The sequence below is a fragment of the Anas acuta genome, chromosome 2 (genome assembly GCF_963932015.1).
Source record: "Anas acuta chromosome 2, bAnaAcu1.1, whole genome shotgun sequence".
Lineage (NCBI taxonomy): Eukaryota > Metazoa > Chordata > Aves > Anseriformes > Anatidae > Anas > Anas acuta.
In genome coordinates, this window is record NC_088980.1 from 4,462,289 (window position 1) to 4,481,569 (window position 19,281).

The 19,281-nt window shown below is 38.5% G+C and overlaps 1 protein-coding gene and 1 long non-coding RNA gene across 2 annotated transcripts in view; one reads left to right on the forward strand and one right to left on the reverse strand.

Annotated features, from left to right (window-relative positions):
- On the reverse strand, window positions 1–19,142 carry AQP1 (aquaporin 1 (Colton blood group)). The gene is made up of 4 exons (XM_068673313.1): window positions 18,654–19,142; window positions 3,920–4,084; window positions 3,429–3,509; window positions 1–1,915 (listed from the first exon to the last, which is right to left on the reverse strand). Exons 1-4 carry the CDS (start codon window positions 19,041–19,043, stop codon window positions 1,736–1,738), a joined length of 816 nt encoding a protein of 271 aa, XP_068529414.1. The 5' UTR covers window positions 19,044–19,142; the 3' UTR covers window positions 1–1,735.
- The window catches only part of LOC137852048 (uncharacterized), a 12,092-nt gene continuing 9,886 nt past the window's right edge, over window positions 17,076–19,281 (forward strand). Inside the window, exon 1 of the long non-coding RNA XR_011093631.1 lies at window positions 17,076–17,225. This is a non-coding gene — a long non-coding RNA (uncharacterized lncRNA). The remainder of the gene's footprint in view (window positions 17,226–19,281) is intronic.

Genomic DNA, 19,281 nt, shown 5'->3' on the forward strand with positions numbered 1-19,281 from the left:
TATGTTAGCACAATTGATTTTGTTTATTTTTAAACCACCCCAAAATCCAATCATGCTGTATGTACATAGACAATACATGGGATAAGACACCAAAAGTAAACATGAAAGATAAAACACATTCTGTTTCAGTTTGCTGGTGTTTCTTCATTTTTTTTTTTTTTTCTTTTTCATTGTTCATCTGCTCAGCTCAGTGAAATGATCCAACCTATATGGATTCCCATGTCAACCCTTTCTCAATTGCTATTTCCATGCTGTCTCTATCAGGAGACACCCATCATATTGCGTCTGGGGTGCTTGTCTGAATGGTTAAGTGTGCAGTTTTTATATAGGCTTCTCTGGGTCTCATTTCTTATGCAAAACAGTTTAGTGCAGAACAAGTATATCAGCACCTATCTGCTTGACCTATCTTCTATAGTTAGTATGTAAGACCAGCTACTGCTATGGGTTACTCAGGAAATCAAAAGTAGCACACACACAAAAACAAAAACAGAAAATAATCTTCCACATTGTTTAGAGTGTTAGTTTTCTTTACATTTCCAGTGTCATTTATTTTGCTAAGCACTTCTGCATTTCTTTCCACTTATCTTCTGCTCTTATTTTCTTACAAAACAGTATACTAAACTTTCTGTATAAAACATTTATATAAACATATATATATATATAAAAAAAAAAAAACAAAGAAATGACCCCCAAAATGGACTTACACACAGGTATGTATTTGTCACTTTTTAGAAAATATACTGTTTGTATATCTATTAATTGTCCCTGAATGTCATAACACTGGCTATTAAAATGGGGTCAGAAAGATAGGGGCTTTTTTTTTTTTTTTTTTTAATGTAGAGTTAAATTACAAAAGACACGGAAAAGCAAGACAGTCACAGGAGCAATCATGTCCTGTTTATGTATCAGGACCATGCTGTTTCTGTTGCCATTGTTACTATTACTTTCCAATTTCATTTCTAGTTATTACTTCCCAGGAATTCATATAGCTATACATTTTTGGTCATATATTCTCTCTCTTCACAATGGGCTGGATGCAGGTTCAGAGAGGATCAAACACTGGAAAATGTAAATAGATCTGGGGACTCTGAAGGTTCTTGTTCCGCTCAACAACATTTCTGGTCCTCTTTCTTGAAGATTATCAATCATTTAGAAAATTATGGTTCGTTCTACATAAGGAATAGTTATTAGTGGCTTTTTCTTCCAAAAGATGCTTCTGGAAAATGATAAATGATTTTATTTTTTTTTTAAGCATTGCTGACATTAGATACCAGCCTTGCATGTCTGTATAAATACATTTATTTTTTTTTCTGGTACAAAACCTCTATTATTGGTACAGATGGCTCTTTGTCCTATGTATTTATTCTTTCAGCAAACAGACTTCTTATCAATACTGCATGATGTGCTGGGAGAACTAGCCACGCAAAATACACCAGCAAATTTGGTGGCGGTGAGGGAAGGGTTAAAATTAAACCCAATTTATTTAACTCATGCACAAGTGTCTAATGAATTCTTGGCCTGTAGACTTTGCAATTGGAAAACCCCAGGTATGAAAGTGTTATTAAGACTGGGGGCAAAAAATGGACAACCATATTGAATTAAAAACAAACAAACAAACAAACAAAAAAACAACAAAGTACTTCTTGCTGGTTTACAAAAAGTCTATAACACTGATAAAATCTTCAGAAACCCATATGTTCCCCCCTCCCCCCCTCCCTTTTCCCCCTGTCCTTCTTTATTTTGGCTTCATTTCCACCCTGGAGTTCATATCATCTCCTTCCAGATCGTACTCTTCTACTTGGCCGCTGGTCCACACCTTCACACGGTCAGTCAGGTCACTGCTTCTGGGTGCCAGGATGAAGTCGTAAATGAGGGCAGCACTTGCTCCTCCAATGATTGGGCCAACCCAGAAGATCTGGAACACAGGTCCAAGCCCAGTTAGTACCTTAGGTATTAATGCATTTGAAGCTGTTCTGAAAATCTCCTCTGAAGTTTCTATGCATGATATTTCCAATGAACACATTAAAAGTGTAGGCTATCACTTGAATATTTCCTTAATTACATAGGCAAGAAACTGGGAATTTCTCACCCTGAATTGGACAACAGACAGAGATGGACACCTGTGACTATGCTATCAACATCTGGTATTTAAAATTATGTACCTATTGGTAAAACATCACTGTTGCTCAAGCTATATTTGGCAGGGAGAGGGGGAACAATTTCTAAAAGTAGCAGAGGTATTGGATTCCTTTCTCAGTGTAACCTTCAGTGATACTTAGGTAGATTAGAAAGTAATGCTTATCGAGGATGTAATTATGGTCTTAATTTGCTACTAGCTACTATTTAGTTAGTCATATTCCACATAAGGCAAACGGAGTTTGGAAGGAGAGGTAATAAAAATGTTTTAGTGAACAGGCTGAATTTATTGACAATAATGGAGGGTTTGGGGATATATACAACCAAAGAGATACTAGGTCTGAAAAAAAGTTGTAGTTATTCAGCAATATCAGAGGTTTAATATGAGTTAGTTCCCCTCCTTTTTTTACTCTCTCTCTCTACAAAGGCAAATAATTTTTCTACACATTTCTGGAAATATTAGCTATTTCTTTAGAAACATTATCTTAGCTTCCCAATAGAAGTATTTGAGAGGGAGATAATGACAAAATTTCAAGTGTCCTCGTTTTATGTGTTTTAATCTTTAGATTAAAATGGCTTCCATATCCAAAATTTCTGAACTATGCTGTACTGCCACAGGAATTCCATGAATTCTTATGCAAATAGCCGCCAAAATGAGTAAAAGAATTGAAACAAACTAAATTTTAAATAGCTAAGAACACATGTTCATTTAGGGCTTTTATATTAGTTTGCTTTATTCAGTTTTATTGAAATGAATTTTAATGAAATACCTCATTTTAATCACAAGGAATAATTGTAAAATCTATAGTGTTTCCAGTGCACGTATCCATGCATAAGCAAACACTTAACAATAGGCAGATAAGCATTTTATTAGCTTTCAAATATTGGATGATCCATTTCAGTTCATAAACATGTTTAGGAGCCTTCCTAAATTAGGTTTGACTGGATTAAGCAGCAACAATTTGCAAACTCAGTTTAAACAATATATGCCCAAAACAGGATTCAATACAATGAGGCTTTAAAGTTTAAAATAAGTTAAATAAGTAAATAAATAAATAAATAGATAATGGGAAATAACCAAACAATATCAGCTGTGTTACTTTGAACATACAAATTCAGTTTGAGGAATTATCAGTCTCCTTAGTGAGCAGCAAAGGAGATTATTTTTTTAAATGAAATAGAAACAGCAGTTCACCAACTCAATGTTAATGATATGGATTTAAATGTTTCTGATCTTGAAGATCATGTATATGCAGAATCTTTTGTGAGCTAAACTAATTTCTTCAACTTACCCAATGATTTTCAAAGTTGTTAGCAATCAGTGCTGAACCAAAAGATCTGGCTGGGTTAATTCCACATCCGGTGTAATCAATCTAGGAGTTGAAAAGAGAACCAGTGGTGAGGTACTGAGTCACATGTGGCATCTTCATTACACAGGAGACTAAGTAGCTGCCTACAGAATGGATCAGATGCACATAAGAGCATCATTCATCCCACACACTTTTACTCAGAAAAGGGGGGAAAGACTGTTTGCCACATTGCTGTCCCGTCCCAACAGGGAAACAGGTCCTACTGCAGTGACTCCTTCTCACAAGTGTTCAATCTCAGCACTTAGAGCCACAGCTCCATGGCTCAAGGGAGCAGGGCCATGTGTGTTGCAGAAACAGCCTCTGAAGAGGAAGGAGAAGGATGCAAGTACCATGTTGCCCATCATCTACCTGCGTTCACTGGCCCATCTTGTTGTGGAACATAGCAAGTATCAACTGTGAGATCTAAAACTTACAGCAAGAAGGTGTCCCAGGGCAACAGAGAGACCAATGGCCAGAGGTGCTGATCCTGAGACATCAGTCCTTCTCCGGTCTGTGGTGGCAAGGACACACAAAACCAGCTGGAGGGTAGCGATGATTTCAATTCCTAGTCCTTGGCCTGCATTGACTCCACCTGAAAGCTATATGGAGACAAGAAGGAAAACGTCAGCTGATATTCCTATCTGTCTTCAACCAGACATCAAAGTTTCAGGATGTCTCAATAGGAAACACATTCTACTGTACATAAGGGTAAATGTAGCCAGCTTTTACTGTTGATATAACAAAGTCGTTGCATCCAGCCAAAGTGAACACTCAGCCACTAGACACAATGAGAATGTAGCTGGTGTACGTGTGAAAGACAAATGAGTCAAAGATTTGCCTTCAATAGAGTTTACCCATAAAAATGAACTCTAGTGTCATGACATTTATTCATTGCTTCTAAGAATGAGGATGTTGTGGTCAGGTTAAACATTGCTCAACTTGGCATTGGCAAAGATTGCCAAACAAGCAGGGGCAGGAGGTGGAAGATACAAATAGAGTAAGAAAGGTTCATAGCTCTGGGTCGCTTGAAGAAGGTATCTATCTCTGTTATTGACAAGTGACATTAATTGTATTTTCTCCCATCACTAACTATTTTCTACTGTTCAGTATGAAATCTTCAGAACAAGGACTTCATGTGGGCAATTCCCTGCAGAGTGCAAGCACCATGGGTAGATTTTCTCCTGAATATTAATTCACCTATACTGTGATTCAGTTGCCTGAAAATATGCATTTGAAACACCCAGAGATATTCGTGGTGTTCATGTGGGACTAGCAGATGTGACACAGGAGACCAAAGGTATCTAAAATGGCTCTAGATGCCAGTGTTCAGGCAGTGTATCTCTAAACTTGGTTTGGTGGCAATGAGCACAGTCAATGGGGATGAGCTGTTCAGCAGATGAACTACATCTGACTACAACTAGAGCTTTAAAACATTTTATACAAAGACTAATTTTGTGTCTAAGACTAATTATCTTAGACCTAAACTGAATCCCACCCAATTTCTTTGGGAGTCAGAAAAAAAACATCCACAATATAGAAATCGTACAGGGCTGATGGAGGAAGCAATTCAGTTTCTTAGTGAAGTAAAGTGGGTTCTCCAGCAAAACTTACACTGTCAGATGTAGATATTCCACCTGTATTGGTAATCATGGAATCAGTAGAGTTTGTTAATAATGTAAATTTTGTAGAATGTACAGAAGCCACAGTAATTTACATTAAACAGTAGAAATTTCATATATCAGTAGTACTATTAGAAACTTGTGCTTAACAAGAAACCATGGATGTAATGCTATAACAGATGTGATCTGCTTCTAATCTCTGTATTCACTGGCATGCTACTTAAGACAAAACAAGCCTGTATTTGAGCTGAATAAATTGTTGTTAAGCAGAAGTAATTGCATTTCATGGATTGGATAAAACATGAACTTGGACAGAGGCCAGAGAAACTGAGAATGTGAGTGACTCAGTGTAGGAAGCAAGCTCTGCAAAATTTACACTCAAGAGTAGTGCTATCAGTAGGTTATCCCATCTGTCATAGCCTCTGCACAAAAAATTGCAAGGTCATACATAACAAAAACATAATTGCATGTTATTTTGATCTCCACAGAGTAATGAAAGAATGGGAAATCACATTTTATTTATTTTTTTTTCACGGTTTTACAATGTTATTTCTCTAAAACTAATCTTTGAATAACCTTAAAATATAAGGATGTTTAGCTAAACTCCTTCACTTTCCACCTTTGCTATTCACTTTTCTTGTTTCTTCTATGTAACGTAGGATAGTATCACATGCCTAACACTGGAAAATACTGCCTGGGTCTTCAGCTAATATAAATTTGATCAGGTACATTACTAAGAGTGAAAAGATATTGATTTCTAAACTTTGGCAATCGGAAGCATAAATATTTTTATATCTCATTAATATGTAGAACTGAATTAGAAGCAGTTTATCCACATAAAAGGGAATTTTGGTTGAAATGATAGTCATTTTGGTTCCTTCAGCCTCCATGCAGTAGAAACTAAAATCAATTGATGAAACCTTCAACGCAAATAGGACTTATGTGTGAGAAATAAAAAAATAGACATAAATATACATACATATAAGCTGGCAATGAAAATTACATGTTCCAGAAATTCATACTGAACACCTGATATAACACTAAATTAGTATTGTATTACTTCTGCCATCATCCTTTTAAAATAATCACTTTATTTGCTGCAAAGACAGTGGGATTTGTGAATCAACAATCTTGTCTTCAAACATGTCCTACTGATATAAAAGAACTTGTACAATAGACTCTGGAAATTTGTATCTCACATTTGGAGGGCCAAATGGTCAATATTAAAGGTGAGTGTATTTGCAAATGAGTGAGTGATATACAGATTCCCCAAAGTGGATATGAAACTAGGATTTCCTCTATTATAACGCAACCGTTAAACCCCAGAGAGTCTAGATCTGAGATGTGACGTGTTCATGTTAGTATTAGAAAAGACCTTGGCATTTGAGATGATTAAACACTGACCTATCATAAGTCTTTCTCTTTGCTTTGAAGGGCTTCAAGAAAAGAAGAAAGACAATAAGAGCAAAATTACGCTTTCAAAACCTGTGATAATCCTTATCTTTGAGAGGCGGAAATCATAGTCTTCCTTTCCCTGCAGGAAAACACATCCTAAGGTTGACGTGACTTGAGGTCATTCTCCTTGCTAATCAACAGTTATTGATGGGCTGTGTGGAATCAAATAAAACCTGGAAATGTCATAGGAAACCTTTTGCTTTCCTGTAGCATGTAATTTTACGCAGCCTGCCAGGGACATAAGATTACCTTGTGAGAGCAAGAACTCTGGGCTGTGTTCCAAAATACTGCAAATTGAGGCAAGCCTTGGATGTCCTCATTTGCTGTGGTTTGTGGATATGCAGTATATAAGTATATTATCACAGGTGTTGGTTATTTGCCTACTCGTCAGAGTGTCACTACAGCAGCGCCCTGGACCTATCAGGATACAGTAACACATGGAACATCATGCACCTTTACCATACTAACTACGTCCCATCACAACATGAGTAGTAGCAAGGTGCATGTCCTGATATTCCCATAACCAAGGAGAGGTGTCAAGTTAAAATGAACATATATATACACATGCATATATTTATATTTGTATAGTCCTTGGTCACAGTAGATTTGTAAGGGTTACCCAGATAACAGATAGAGGTTGGACTAGGTGATCTTAGACATCTCTTCCAACCTAGACGAATCTGTGATTCTGTGATTGCAGAGACCTGACTATATGAGTCTATAAAGATACACAAAAGTAAATATCAACTACTTGTCTTAACATTTAGTATTCTTCTATTGATTATATCCTGAATTTAAGGTGACCATATCTCTGGTTCTTAAATAGATATAATAATGTCTTGAAACATAAGACGTAGTCACCTCTATTATGGTGTTGAACTGAAGGAGTCCTTTCCAGTGACCTGCACCCATACTGCAATGACTTGCTCTGCTGTATTAGTAGGCAGTTTACTGGTGGTCACAACAAGGTAGGTGGGCAGGGTCATGGGCTGACACTGCTTTTGCCCTTTATATATTTATGGGGTGGGGAAATCTCTGGCCTCTTCTCACCTTAGGCCAATAACCCTCACATGCTCTGTATTTTGGGTGATGCTCATTAGGTTGCAGAAAAAAATGTCAGAGGACAGGGAACAGCAGATTAATTCCCCATCCCCTTCATGCTTCAGATTTGTAAGGCTCAAAGGCAAATACAATGCTTTAAGGAACTAAATCTGCTCTAAGTGAATAAAATGAAATGCAGAAGGTCACAGTGATTTCCAACAAAGTTTCCATATTGTAAGAGGCAAACCAGTCCTGTACACCTTTGTGTTCACATTAATTGTTCCACTGAAATTCATTTCTAAGTCACTCGATTATTTTGACGTGAGAAGCACCAGAAACATACCCAATAAATGGGTTACATTATTGGCAAGATCTGAGAGTTATATGTAGACATAAATATATCTGATCAGCTGAATCACTCCCTTGTCTGCAGTAACTTGCACTGAGTAATTTTCTTTGACTGAAATAGCACCCAGACCACATGCAGAAGCATACATGTAGACAAACATAGTGAGGTGTATCCTTCTGCGAGCTGAATCCCATCATCACAATTTTTACCTGAGTTCAGTGTGGTATTAGACAGGTTAGTGGGGAAAAAAAAATCCAGTGGAATTTGATAGATTTATAGAAATCACACATCATTCAGAAAGTTTCTGTAGCCCAAGCTCAGTCTGGTTGGAAACTAAAGAAATACTTCAGGCATACTGAACCCTTCTTTGCTACATTACTAGAGATAGGGATGAGGCAGCATTTTCCCATTCAAAGATTGCTTTATCTGATAATGCAGCTGTTGCCCTAGAGCAATCTGATCTGAATGTAGTGCTGACTCTGCTTTGAGAAAGGGGCTGGACTGGAGACCTTCTGAGGTCCCTTCTGTCTTGAGCTATCACATGAGAGACCTCATTTTTTTGGTGCTGTGGGAAAAATTGGGAAAGAATTGTCTCACCCCTGCTGTGGCTCAGCTAAGTTAATGCACAGAAATGGTGACATACATAGGTAGTGGAGGCACAGCTGGTGGATCAATGACTGTGAAGGCTCTGCACAGATACAGTCCGTAATGGTGAGTAAGCCAAGAAAGAGGTAATATTGTGATGACTATTAGACCCGAATGCAAAATTTAATGAAAAATCACTATCCAGTTGTGACCATGAGAGTAACTACTTGAGATGAGCACCTGCTTTTTTGGTCGGAGGAAATGTGCAGCAGTCGCATTACTTCAATTTCTCTACAACATCAAACAGTTTTGATTTATTTGTGACTGGAATTGTGGAAGCTTCTTTCTTACAAGTGCTCTTAGCTGCCATGTTTAACTGACTGACTTCCATAGCTTCAGGCAACAATGTGGGCAAAGTAATGGTATGTTTTCTCTGTGTTTCTTTGTTGTTTTTTTTTTATTCTTTTTTTTTTTTCCTTTTTTTTTTTTCTTTTTCCTTTTCCAACATGATATTTATTAGTTGTCTGCCTTCAAGAGGAACAGGGACAGGAAATTAAACTGGCCCAAGGTAAACCCAACTGTGCACTTCTCCAGTGGTTTCATATTTTTCTCATTAGAAATAAAATTATATCAAATTCAAACCTGTTTCCCGTTATACGGATAAGAGAGTTTGTTATGCAAGGTGGTTTCATCATGTGATGCTATGCCTGCCCTATTTCATCCAACAAACTCGTAGCAATGGATTGTATCTTCTAGGGTTGAGCTTACTTTCATATAACAGGGATTATTTTCTCATTATTCCTGAAAAATGGTAGGCCTCTGGAAATGTACAAATCTATTTTTCAGTAGGGGAATGTCACTTTTCTCCATCCTTATGAAACACTTCACTGCAAGTCATGATGGTTAATGTTTTTTTTTTCAAGAGAGAAAAATAAAACCAAAGCCTCATAGCTATATCAACATATATAACAATGCTGTTGGCTGGGCCTTCTCTCCTTTGAATATCCTAGCCATCCCCTATGTTAGGCTAGCTTTTGGAGAACCCCAGCAACAATATGTCTGGGAAATAATAATAAGAGTGTTGTGGACCACCTACGAATTTACTACCTTCAATAAAAGTGTATTTAATGCTCATGCTAGGAGAACTATGTTCTTCTGTCCACACAAAATTTAACATTTTAAGTAGCATTGCTGCCATAAATAATGTCTTCATATCAGACAAACTTTGTGTACTGAACTCAAATAAAGAGCCAACAATTTGCACCAGGCCTGATGTTTTCAGCATTCCAAGTTATTGTTTATTTCTGACATGGCAGACTTTCCTCTTAAAGCAATATGTTTGGCATCTTCCTCAACCAAATTTGAATCTACTTCCTTGGATATATTTCTTGCTGGCTATTCAAAAGATAATAATAATAATAATAACAATAACAACAACAACAACAATAATAATAATAATAACAACAACAATAATAATAATATCTGTCTTCCTATGCTTTCTTCTTGTAGCTTAAATTTTTCTATCTTCCATTTTCCTTATTTTTCTTAATAAGAAAAACCCTTCACGTGAGTTTAAATGGTTCATGCTCTCTTCTTCATCCCTACACTGGAAAAATCAATTATTCTTCTTTATACCAAGCTAACATTTAAGTGTTTAACCGGGCAGTTATTTAATAGGATGTTCTTTAAATGTAATCTCAGAAATTAATCTTCCTACTTCCCTTAAAACTGCCAGTAATTTTGTCTGACTCCTCATTCTTTCAGCTCCAGGCTCCATCATGAATATAAGTTGGTAACTCCTGTCTGGATGACACCCCTTTCTCCTGCTGGAAGGGTATTCCAGAGCTCCATAGATATATACAAGCTTTGATTTAACTGACAGTCAACGTGTATTCTGAGACTTTATCTGTTTAACTACATTTATTATCTTATTTCTTTGGAATTTAATAGCATTGCTCTGAAATGGATGTTTCTATACACATTATTTGAGTGTTATGGATTCAGAGAGTAGAAAAGTCACATTTCTTTAATAAGCAGAGTCAGGTAAAGATCTAATGAGTTTCACTTAAAATTATGCAACAGGAGCACTCAGATGAAGCTGCTTATGAAGCAAAGGATTTGCTTTGGATCATATCCTAGATCAACAATAGAAGCATTTATCAGAACCTAAGGACAAAACATATTGTCCTCTGCTAGATTATCCTTCCTATAAATACAGCCTTAAGAGCTCTAGAGGGGGCACATTCAATTCCCAAAGCACAAATCATATTTTCCATTCTTTGGATAGCAGACACCCTCCAGGAACAAGACTAACCTTCCTCCCACCCTATCTTCAGGCTGATGAGAAACTAGCCAAGGCTTTGTCTTGCAGCAGGCTGGTATGCCATAAAGAGAAGAGTGATGGCTTCATTTATATTAAATGAGCACATAAAGCTTACATATGAAGCCAATGACAGACAGTAAAAGTCAATAGCTCTATAGGACTTTCATTTAGCACAGACAGTTGGAGATGAACCACTTGTTTAACAGTCTCATTTGCACTTTTACTTTTTGATGTGACTGTGGGAAAATTTCTCTTGGAAATGTTGCTGAGAAGTATAGCACTTCCATTCAGAGGATAAAGTGATTTTTTTTTTTCTTTACCCAGCCAAACACAAGTAGTTTATAAGTTTATTTATACCAGTAAGTTATTTATAATTGCCTGTATTGTCAGCCAAGAAGGAGATGGTGTTTCAATAGGGAGTTGGGGGCATATCTGAATTTTGAGTTTTATACAATCTACTTTTCAAAGTTGTTACTGGAACAACTAACCAGATTTGCACAAACATCACAGTGTGGTTGTTGGCAGTTGCGCCAAAGCAATATTCATTTTATACTTCTAGACAAACACTACAGCCAACCTGTGAAATTTTCAAACTTTCCAAGTCTGAGGTAGTTCAAACAGTCAGTCTTGTGCAGAGCATTCAAGACTTGGTATTTCCATGGAGTTAAAATACAGCTCTGGATATATGCACTGGACTTCAGAAATTAGGGGAACAATTCCAGCTCCTTCTCCACCTTGTTCATCAAGTAAGAAGTCATATCAAAGGAAGCAATAGGGGCCAAGCTTGACTTTATTCATTCCTCAATTCAAATACAGTCATCATTAACTTCAAGGGAAGTTTTGTGAATATGTGAAAGGAAACGTGCCACAGTTCTGCTTTCAAAGCATTCATTGATTTCTCTTGGCACAGAATGTGTCAAGAGCCTGGAAAAATTTGGTTTTCTGTGGTACCTCTCAGTGGTTCCTGGAGAAAGGATGCACAGCACTACCAGGAAAGTACATATAGGATTTCTTGGCTCCTTTCTTATCCTCAAATGCCAAAAGAGAAACCCCTTGCAGACTTTTCAGCACACATTTTTGCCCTCTTGCTGTTTAAAGAGTTTTCTCCAGGGTGCCTTCCAGGCTCTGTGTATTTGATTTAACAGGTTAATACTGTGCTTTAACCTCACATCATTGACATCAGCGGAGTTGCAGCAGTTAAATACCAACACTAGCTTTGGCTCTGAATGCCAGAAAGAGTAGTACTTTCCCATCATGTTGTATATTAATAAACACACAGAACCATGTACTGCTCCCAGCCAGGAGAGGAAAACCTCCAAGAGACATTCACTTGCTCCATGGCATTATTATTACATTATTCCAGAGGCACTGAGGAGCACAGCCACAGCCTGATGTCTCATTGTGGCAGATACGATGTCAGCCCACAATGAAAAGGCTGCCTATACCTCTGCATGTTTCTAATCAAAAAGCAGCATTTTAAAGGCAGGAAAATATAGCAACACAGACACATAATATACACATAGTTTGCTATTCATGAAGTTATGCATTGGTGTAATAGTTTGGTCTATTTTTTTTAACTTTGGAACTTTTCTAAGAATAAAGATTTCTTCAACAGTTTTAATTATGATATCAGGTAAAGATCTCTCTGTTATTGAATACTTCCTATTATGCTAGAGGATGACAGATAAGCAAGAATGTACTACTGCTGTAAAGAAAACAGGCAATTTCCTCTTGAGAAAAACAGGAAATTTTTAAAGGCATATTTTTTCTTCCTTTAGTAGTTGTGATCTAGTTTGGTATCCTTGTTTTTAAAAATGTTTCTCATAAAGGTAGCTATAATACAAACCAGATAGTGACATTTTTTAGGACTAAAGAAATGCTATTCTCAGCCCACTCAAAGGTCCAGATTATCTGCTGAAGAGCTCTGCTACAATGACTTATATGTTGTTTTTACCACCACAAATTTGAATTAATCTCATCTGAAAAATCTCTCTATCCATCTATCCATCCAGCTGTCTCTGGTGTGTGAGAGCATGTGCAGAGATAGATGTGCATACTGATACACAAAATATCCAAATATATATGGCATAATACATAGGGTGCCAGGTAAAGTAAAATAATTTTAACTATTTATTCACCAGTCAGGAAGGATGGTGGAAAAATGAATTTCCTTCTTTGTCATACTTAATCCTTCTTAGTTTGACAGCTAGTCAAACACAGGAAAAAATGTGTTAAAAAAAATAATAATAATAATAAAAAGACAAAACCAGCATGAATTAATTTGAATTATAACATTAACCATAATATTGTTTTAGGTCTGATGCAATTCAGTATTTTAAAACATTCCGTGCACACTTTTCATCAATCTATTTCATTTCTATTCAAATAGGACCTTAATTAATGCCTGCAGAGTGCTTTTCAAACAATGCACCAGTCATCCTTAGATCATCCGGACGTGGACCCTGTTCATGGTGTGAAACCCACTTTGAACCACTCTACTGTAGCTGTTTAGTAAGATTTAGAGTGATAACCTCTGTTATTGTCAAAGGTACTGGAGGATGAGTGATAACCATCAGTTTTAAATCTCAGCCCAAATGTTTCTGCTTTGTCTGGGTGAGCTTGTTAGAAAGCAGCCATGACTATGGCCATTTCTGAGCAGGTGCCTTTCCTGTGTCCCACCTCCCTGGCATGGTGCGATTCCCTAAAATGCTGGCATGCCATAAAAGACTGCTGCTGCAAGATCGAAATCGAATAATGAGGTATTGTTGTGGTGCTCTTTGTTATGTACTAAAAATCATGGACTAATCTCATGTACAGGAACCATTTAGAAAATGCAGCCACTTCTGGTCCCATGCCGCAGGTTGGACGCTTAAGTACGCAGATGTCCCAGTGCAGGCAAGTTTGGCAGGAGGACCCTAAATCTAATCAAAACCAGGGAGGTCGGAGGACAATGTCACGGAGAATGAGGCTGACTGTATGGAAACTTGAGGAAGGCCCAGGACATAATGTGCATTGTAAAAAGGCGTCAGAAGGTTTTAATAAGCACAAGAGGTCAGGAACTCAGCTACTGTCTCATCCATCCAGCGGCACCTCTGGAACTACAATTCTCCATACTGACTCAGAGGAAAAGCAGCATCACTTACACAATTGTCCACTCACTCTGTCAAGCTCTCGGTTTATTTTGGAAGTTCTAACACCACAACCAGACTTTGCTTAATTTGAGGCTGGAGGAGAGCAGACTCAGAGGGTGTGGGCACAAAGGGAGGGAAATCACAAAGGGAAGCACTGAGTCATCAGCACCAAGCATGCAAGTCCTGCTCCCATGGTCAGAGGGCCATCGCTGGTTGCTTAGGACCAGATGTGGAAAGTCTGGTGATTCCTATCATCCATGATACCCCCTGAAGCAACTTTCCAAAGGATGGGAAAGATGTGAAAGAAAGGAGACAGAGACACAATCTCACTGAAAATCCAGTGTTCCAGGAACAAATGGATTTCCACACTGCTGGAGTGGTATCTATGGCTATTCATCTGTCTTAAAAAATTAATCCAGATCTCTTAATCTGCTGACCACAGATCTCTGGCTCTTCTAGAAAGTTCTTCAGTTGCACAAATAACATTTGTTGGTCTATGAAGCGGTTCTGAAAACAGATTTCTTCTATTTGTTATTCTTGGTTGTTTTTCTTTTCTCTTTATCTACCCCGAGCAAAACTACCTTCAGGTTTGTTTTTCTTGCCTACAGTTTTTGATCCACTTGGAACTTTAAAATAATATATTTTGTTTTATAAACTGCATGGCAGAGTTTTTCAAACTGTGACCCATGAAGCTTATGGGGGCACATTTCCTGGCATTTTAATTAGTATACAGAAATACAGAAAGTATTTAAAATTATGAAATTGTAAAGCCAATGTCTGTATTTTTCATGAAACGATTATTTTCACACAAAATTAACAACAAAACCAACCCTGAGATAAATTTGTTCAACATGCTTTTAATAGCCTGATAAAAGTTCTCAAGATAAACATTACTGAACAGCAAATATTGTGTTACCTTACAGTACAGACTTGAGCTCTTTGTTGGTCATTAATTGCCCATGATGAATAGTTTCTTCCATTACCCAAACTACAGATCTGTCCTCACTAGACAATAGCCAACTATGTTGGCAGATGAGTGCACTCTGGATCAGATTTTCTCTACTCTTACAGTTTTACCAATGGAAATTTGTAAAATGTAGTAATCCAGTTGAAAAAAAAAATAATAATAATAAAAAAAAAAAGATATAAGACGCTGAAGGAAAAATATTCAAATATTTAGAAAAATAAAAAAACATTGCATACTTTTAGCTTTTCCAATTCTCAAAGTTTTTACTTTGGCAGCCACACCACTATCAAAATATATGGGAAGTTGTGTCTTAACAGATTCAATAATCTAAGTACCTCTCTGAATATTGACCAGAATTTCTTATTTAGAACCAGACAAAGTAACTAAAAAACATTTCCATTGACTTCAGTGATGTTTAGATCAAACCCTTCGTATGTGACCATTTTGTTTGTCTCTCAGGGTAAAACAGACCTTAATATTGAACATGTTAAAGGATAGTCCTGCTTTGTACCTTCTTTCTCTTCAGCATTGTACCTTCCATGTCTGCTTTTTGTGCTTCATTTGCTTTCATACCCTTTTTCACCTCTGAGCAGTAAGGCGTGGATTCATCACACTTTAATTCAGGTACTTAACAGGGACTCTCAGGGCTGGAACGTCATCATACCAAATTGTCTCTACAGACAAGGAAGAGAGCAAGGTTTCTCTAGAGAGGAGAGCTGAATGGATCTAAAAGCTGAAGTAAATTTATTTTTTTCTCCTTCTTTGTGAACTGGAGGGGACCTTTAGAAATTGAGCTCATCACTTTGGCCCCTCAGTGCAGGACTTACAGCTGGGTAGGATGAATGTAAGTGCAGGCATGCAGTCCCACCCAGCATCAGTGAGGACACTGGATAGCCACTGACTGCACTAAATTGCTCCCACCACAATTTTCCTGTCAGAAACACCTTTCCAAGGCCATGGCACTGTCAGAACAGCCACAAATATCCAAGTCTTCTTCCCACCCTTGCCAAAGAAACAACACTCCCTTCCTTTCTATTTTTTTTTAGTAGTGAATCTATACCTTCTTTCCTACCAGAAGGACAAGAAGACAAAGCAGCTGGCAGAAATGCCAGCTCTGTCCCTCCCCTCCTTGTCCTCAGGTTAAAAAGCATGACAGGAAAGACAATCTCTGTGGTTTCTCCCTATCCTGTTTGCTGAAGAAGGCAGCGTGCTGGGCTGCGATTCCAGGATGCACCCCATTGTGATCAGCTTTGCACAAGGAGAAGTGTCCTGACGTTCTTCCCTGCACTGGGCTCAGACCTGCTGCCCCCTCAGACTCTCCTCTCCCCTCTCCAGGCAGTCCCAGCTCACCAGTGGGAAATGAATGGACGTGCTTTCCTCTTGTTCTCTACTACAAGGGAAAAAAACAGCTGCTGCAGTCCCCATCTCCTGGGAAGTACCCCCCACTGCTCTTTTATCCAGAGCATTTAGAACTGGATGAGAAATTAAATTAAAATAAAATAAAAATATAAAATCTCAGCATTTGACAATGACAAGCACTGAGACCAGAGCTTTTCACAATATTTGAGAACCATTTTATCCATTAATTCACAGAACACAGAAAGTGTTGCCAGATTTGTAAATAGGCATGGTGGAGACTTACCATATGTTTCCTCTTACAGTCAAGTTTATGGTATTGGAAAGGATGAATTTGACCATATTTCAGAGGTGTTCCTAGAGGGAGGAAAAGCCTTCCACCCTCAGATGTAATTTTTGAGATTCAAGGAATCTCAAAAGCTCCTAGGCTTACCAAAATCAGTGACTCTACTGTTTTTCTTTTCTGAGGTGCCCTTGTGCAGGACTCTGAATTGTAGCTTTGTAAATTGGAGAATCACCGACTGAGGAGCACGAGGCTTGGTCACCTACACCCACTTTACAAATGGCCAGTTTCAAGGCTTTGGGATGGAGCAAGGAACCAGCCATTAGCACTTTGTGGCAAGCAAAAGGCAAAGCCCAAATGCAAACGGGACCTCCCGTGTTTAATGGCAGCTGGCAGTCAGACCTCTCGAGGAAACCACTTGGGCGGATACCCTGTCCCACGCAGCTGAGCAGTTCCCCTTGCCAGTGGTTGCAGAGGGAAAGATCACGTATCACACACACAGCCAGAGACTTCTGGACTTAATAAAAAAAGATTCCCTCTTCTTCCCCAAAATGTTTTGGATTAACCCATCAACATTTCTGGATTGATGACGTGATGGGATCCCTGCAGGCACCAGGCTTCAGCAAGGGAGGTAAGCGGACAACCCACAGAGTGACAAAAGGGTGGGTGATACTGGGCTACTCAGGAATGACCTCAATGTCAGCTTTTGTTTTCAAAAACTTCACTGCCTTATTTTTGGAGATAACTAATGTCACAGAATGCTAAAACATATATTTTTTTTCATCCTTTCTTTCCTTTTTTTTTGCCAAAATGTTTTCTGAAGAGATATTGTATTTGGAGCTTTATGTCCCAAAAATCACAGTGAAATCTAAGAGGCATAAAATTTCAAATAAGTTCAAGTTTCAGACTGCAGCCAGGAATGTCCTGCAAGAAAGGGGCCACAGAAAAGACATGAAAAACTTATTCTTAACAGAATCAGGTGAGATAAGTGACAAGAATGGAATTTCCATTTATAGCACTCCTCTGTGTATTGCTGTGGCTGTAGGACCATCTCACTGACATCCACTGACAATGGGATGATTTAATGTTTAAAAGGGTAACTACCACTTTTGCTCCTGTTATGATACAATGACAACAGCAAACGGACAACATGTTGAGGAGGAGGAGCTGCAGTCAGGCAATTTTCTGTGCAGCGTGACTGTCAATAGCTGTGAGCAGCTGGATGGGAGAGGGCTGAAACCTGCACCCCTGTTAAGTGTGGCTTCCTCTTTTTTTTTCCAACCTACACTTAAGAATTCGGTTTGCTGTTGTTCCTTTTTTTTTTTTTTTTTTTTTTCTCTTCCCCATTTTTGCACAGCTAAAGGAACAAAACAAGGAAAATGCAGCTGGGATTCTATATCAGGCAGGATGTTAGCACTTTGCCTAATGCAACAGGTGATTCTCACACCTTTTGTGATAGAGTTTCTCCTGCTACCCGTCTCTCTCACTGTTCAAATAGCTTCTTTCACTGCAGTCATCATCAGCTTACACAAACAATTAATTAGGTATTGGAAAAAAACCACATTCATAGAAGTGAATACAACATCGATATATACTCATTAATCAGTATCATGAGCCAAAGATGTGTTACCTGAGACCTACAGAACCAGCAAAGGGACTCAGTCATGCAAGTGCCAGTGATTTCAAAGTTAAATCGGTGTCAAAAGGCACCTTTCAGCAACAGGGATGTACAAAATTGAACATTCGCAAAACTGATCATAACCATAGTATCCGATAGATCTGAAAAGGGGGTGTGGAGAAAGGACCATCCCTATGACATCTCTTACAAAATAAAAGGATTTTAAAAGTGCTTAAATTGATGTCAGTTAATGCATCTACCCTAGATCTACCCTGGCATCAGCCAGGACTGGACCCCCTGCTAAATAAGCAATTGACTGCCTGAGCTCACCACCACACCACCACCACCACCCACATCCTCTGTAGCTTACAGGTGTTGCACTCACATTTCTACTTGAAAAAAAAAATAAATAAAGAGGGGTAATAAAAAGTTTCTGCTTACCGCATTGAGTCCCAGGAGGTTGTTTGGGACAGAGGAGGTGACTCCTGACAGAATAGCTGTGGCCACCACTGCCCCCAGGCACTGGGCAATGATGTACATGAGCGCCTTGAAGATGCTGATCTGGCAGCTCAGCAGGAGGCCCAGGGTCACGGCTGGGTTCAGGTGGGCACCGCTGATGTGGCCCACACTTTGTGCCATGGTAGCGATGGATAACCCAAAAGCCAGCGAAACCTTCACGTTGTCCTGAGACCTCGTCGACGTTTTGTTGCCCACCACTGGGAAGTTAATACCCAGAGCTGAGCCTATGCTGATAAAAATAAAGAGGCTCATGGCAAGGAACTCAGCCACCACTGCCCTCCAGAACATTTTCTTTTTGAATTCACTAGCCATCTTTCCTCTTTCTCTCTATCCCCTCCTCACTTCTCCTCTGTCCCTTCTCCTGCCTGATATTTTCCCTCTGAGGTCTGAAGAGAAAGCTGGAGAAAAAATACAGTCCTTGGATTATTTATAGGGCTTTGGGTGGTCTGTAGGAGGGAAGGGGTGTTGCACAAAAGGAGGAAAGAACATCTACATAGATGCTGACTGCTAGATTGATGTAAGACACTGCACGCTTGCCAAAGTTTTTCTT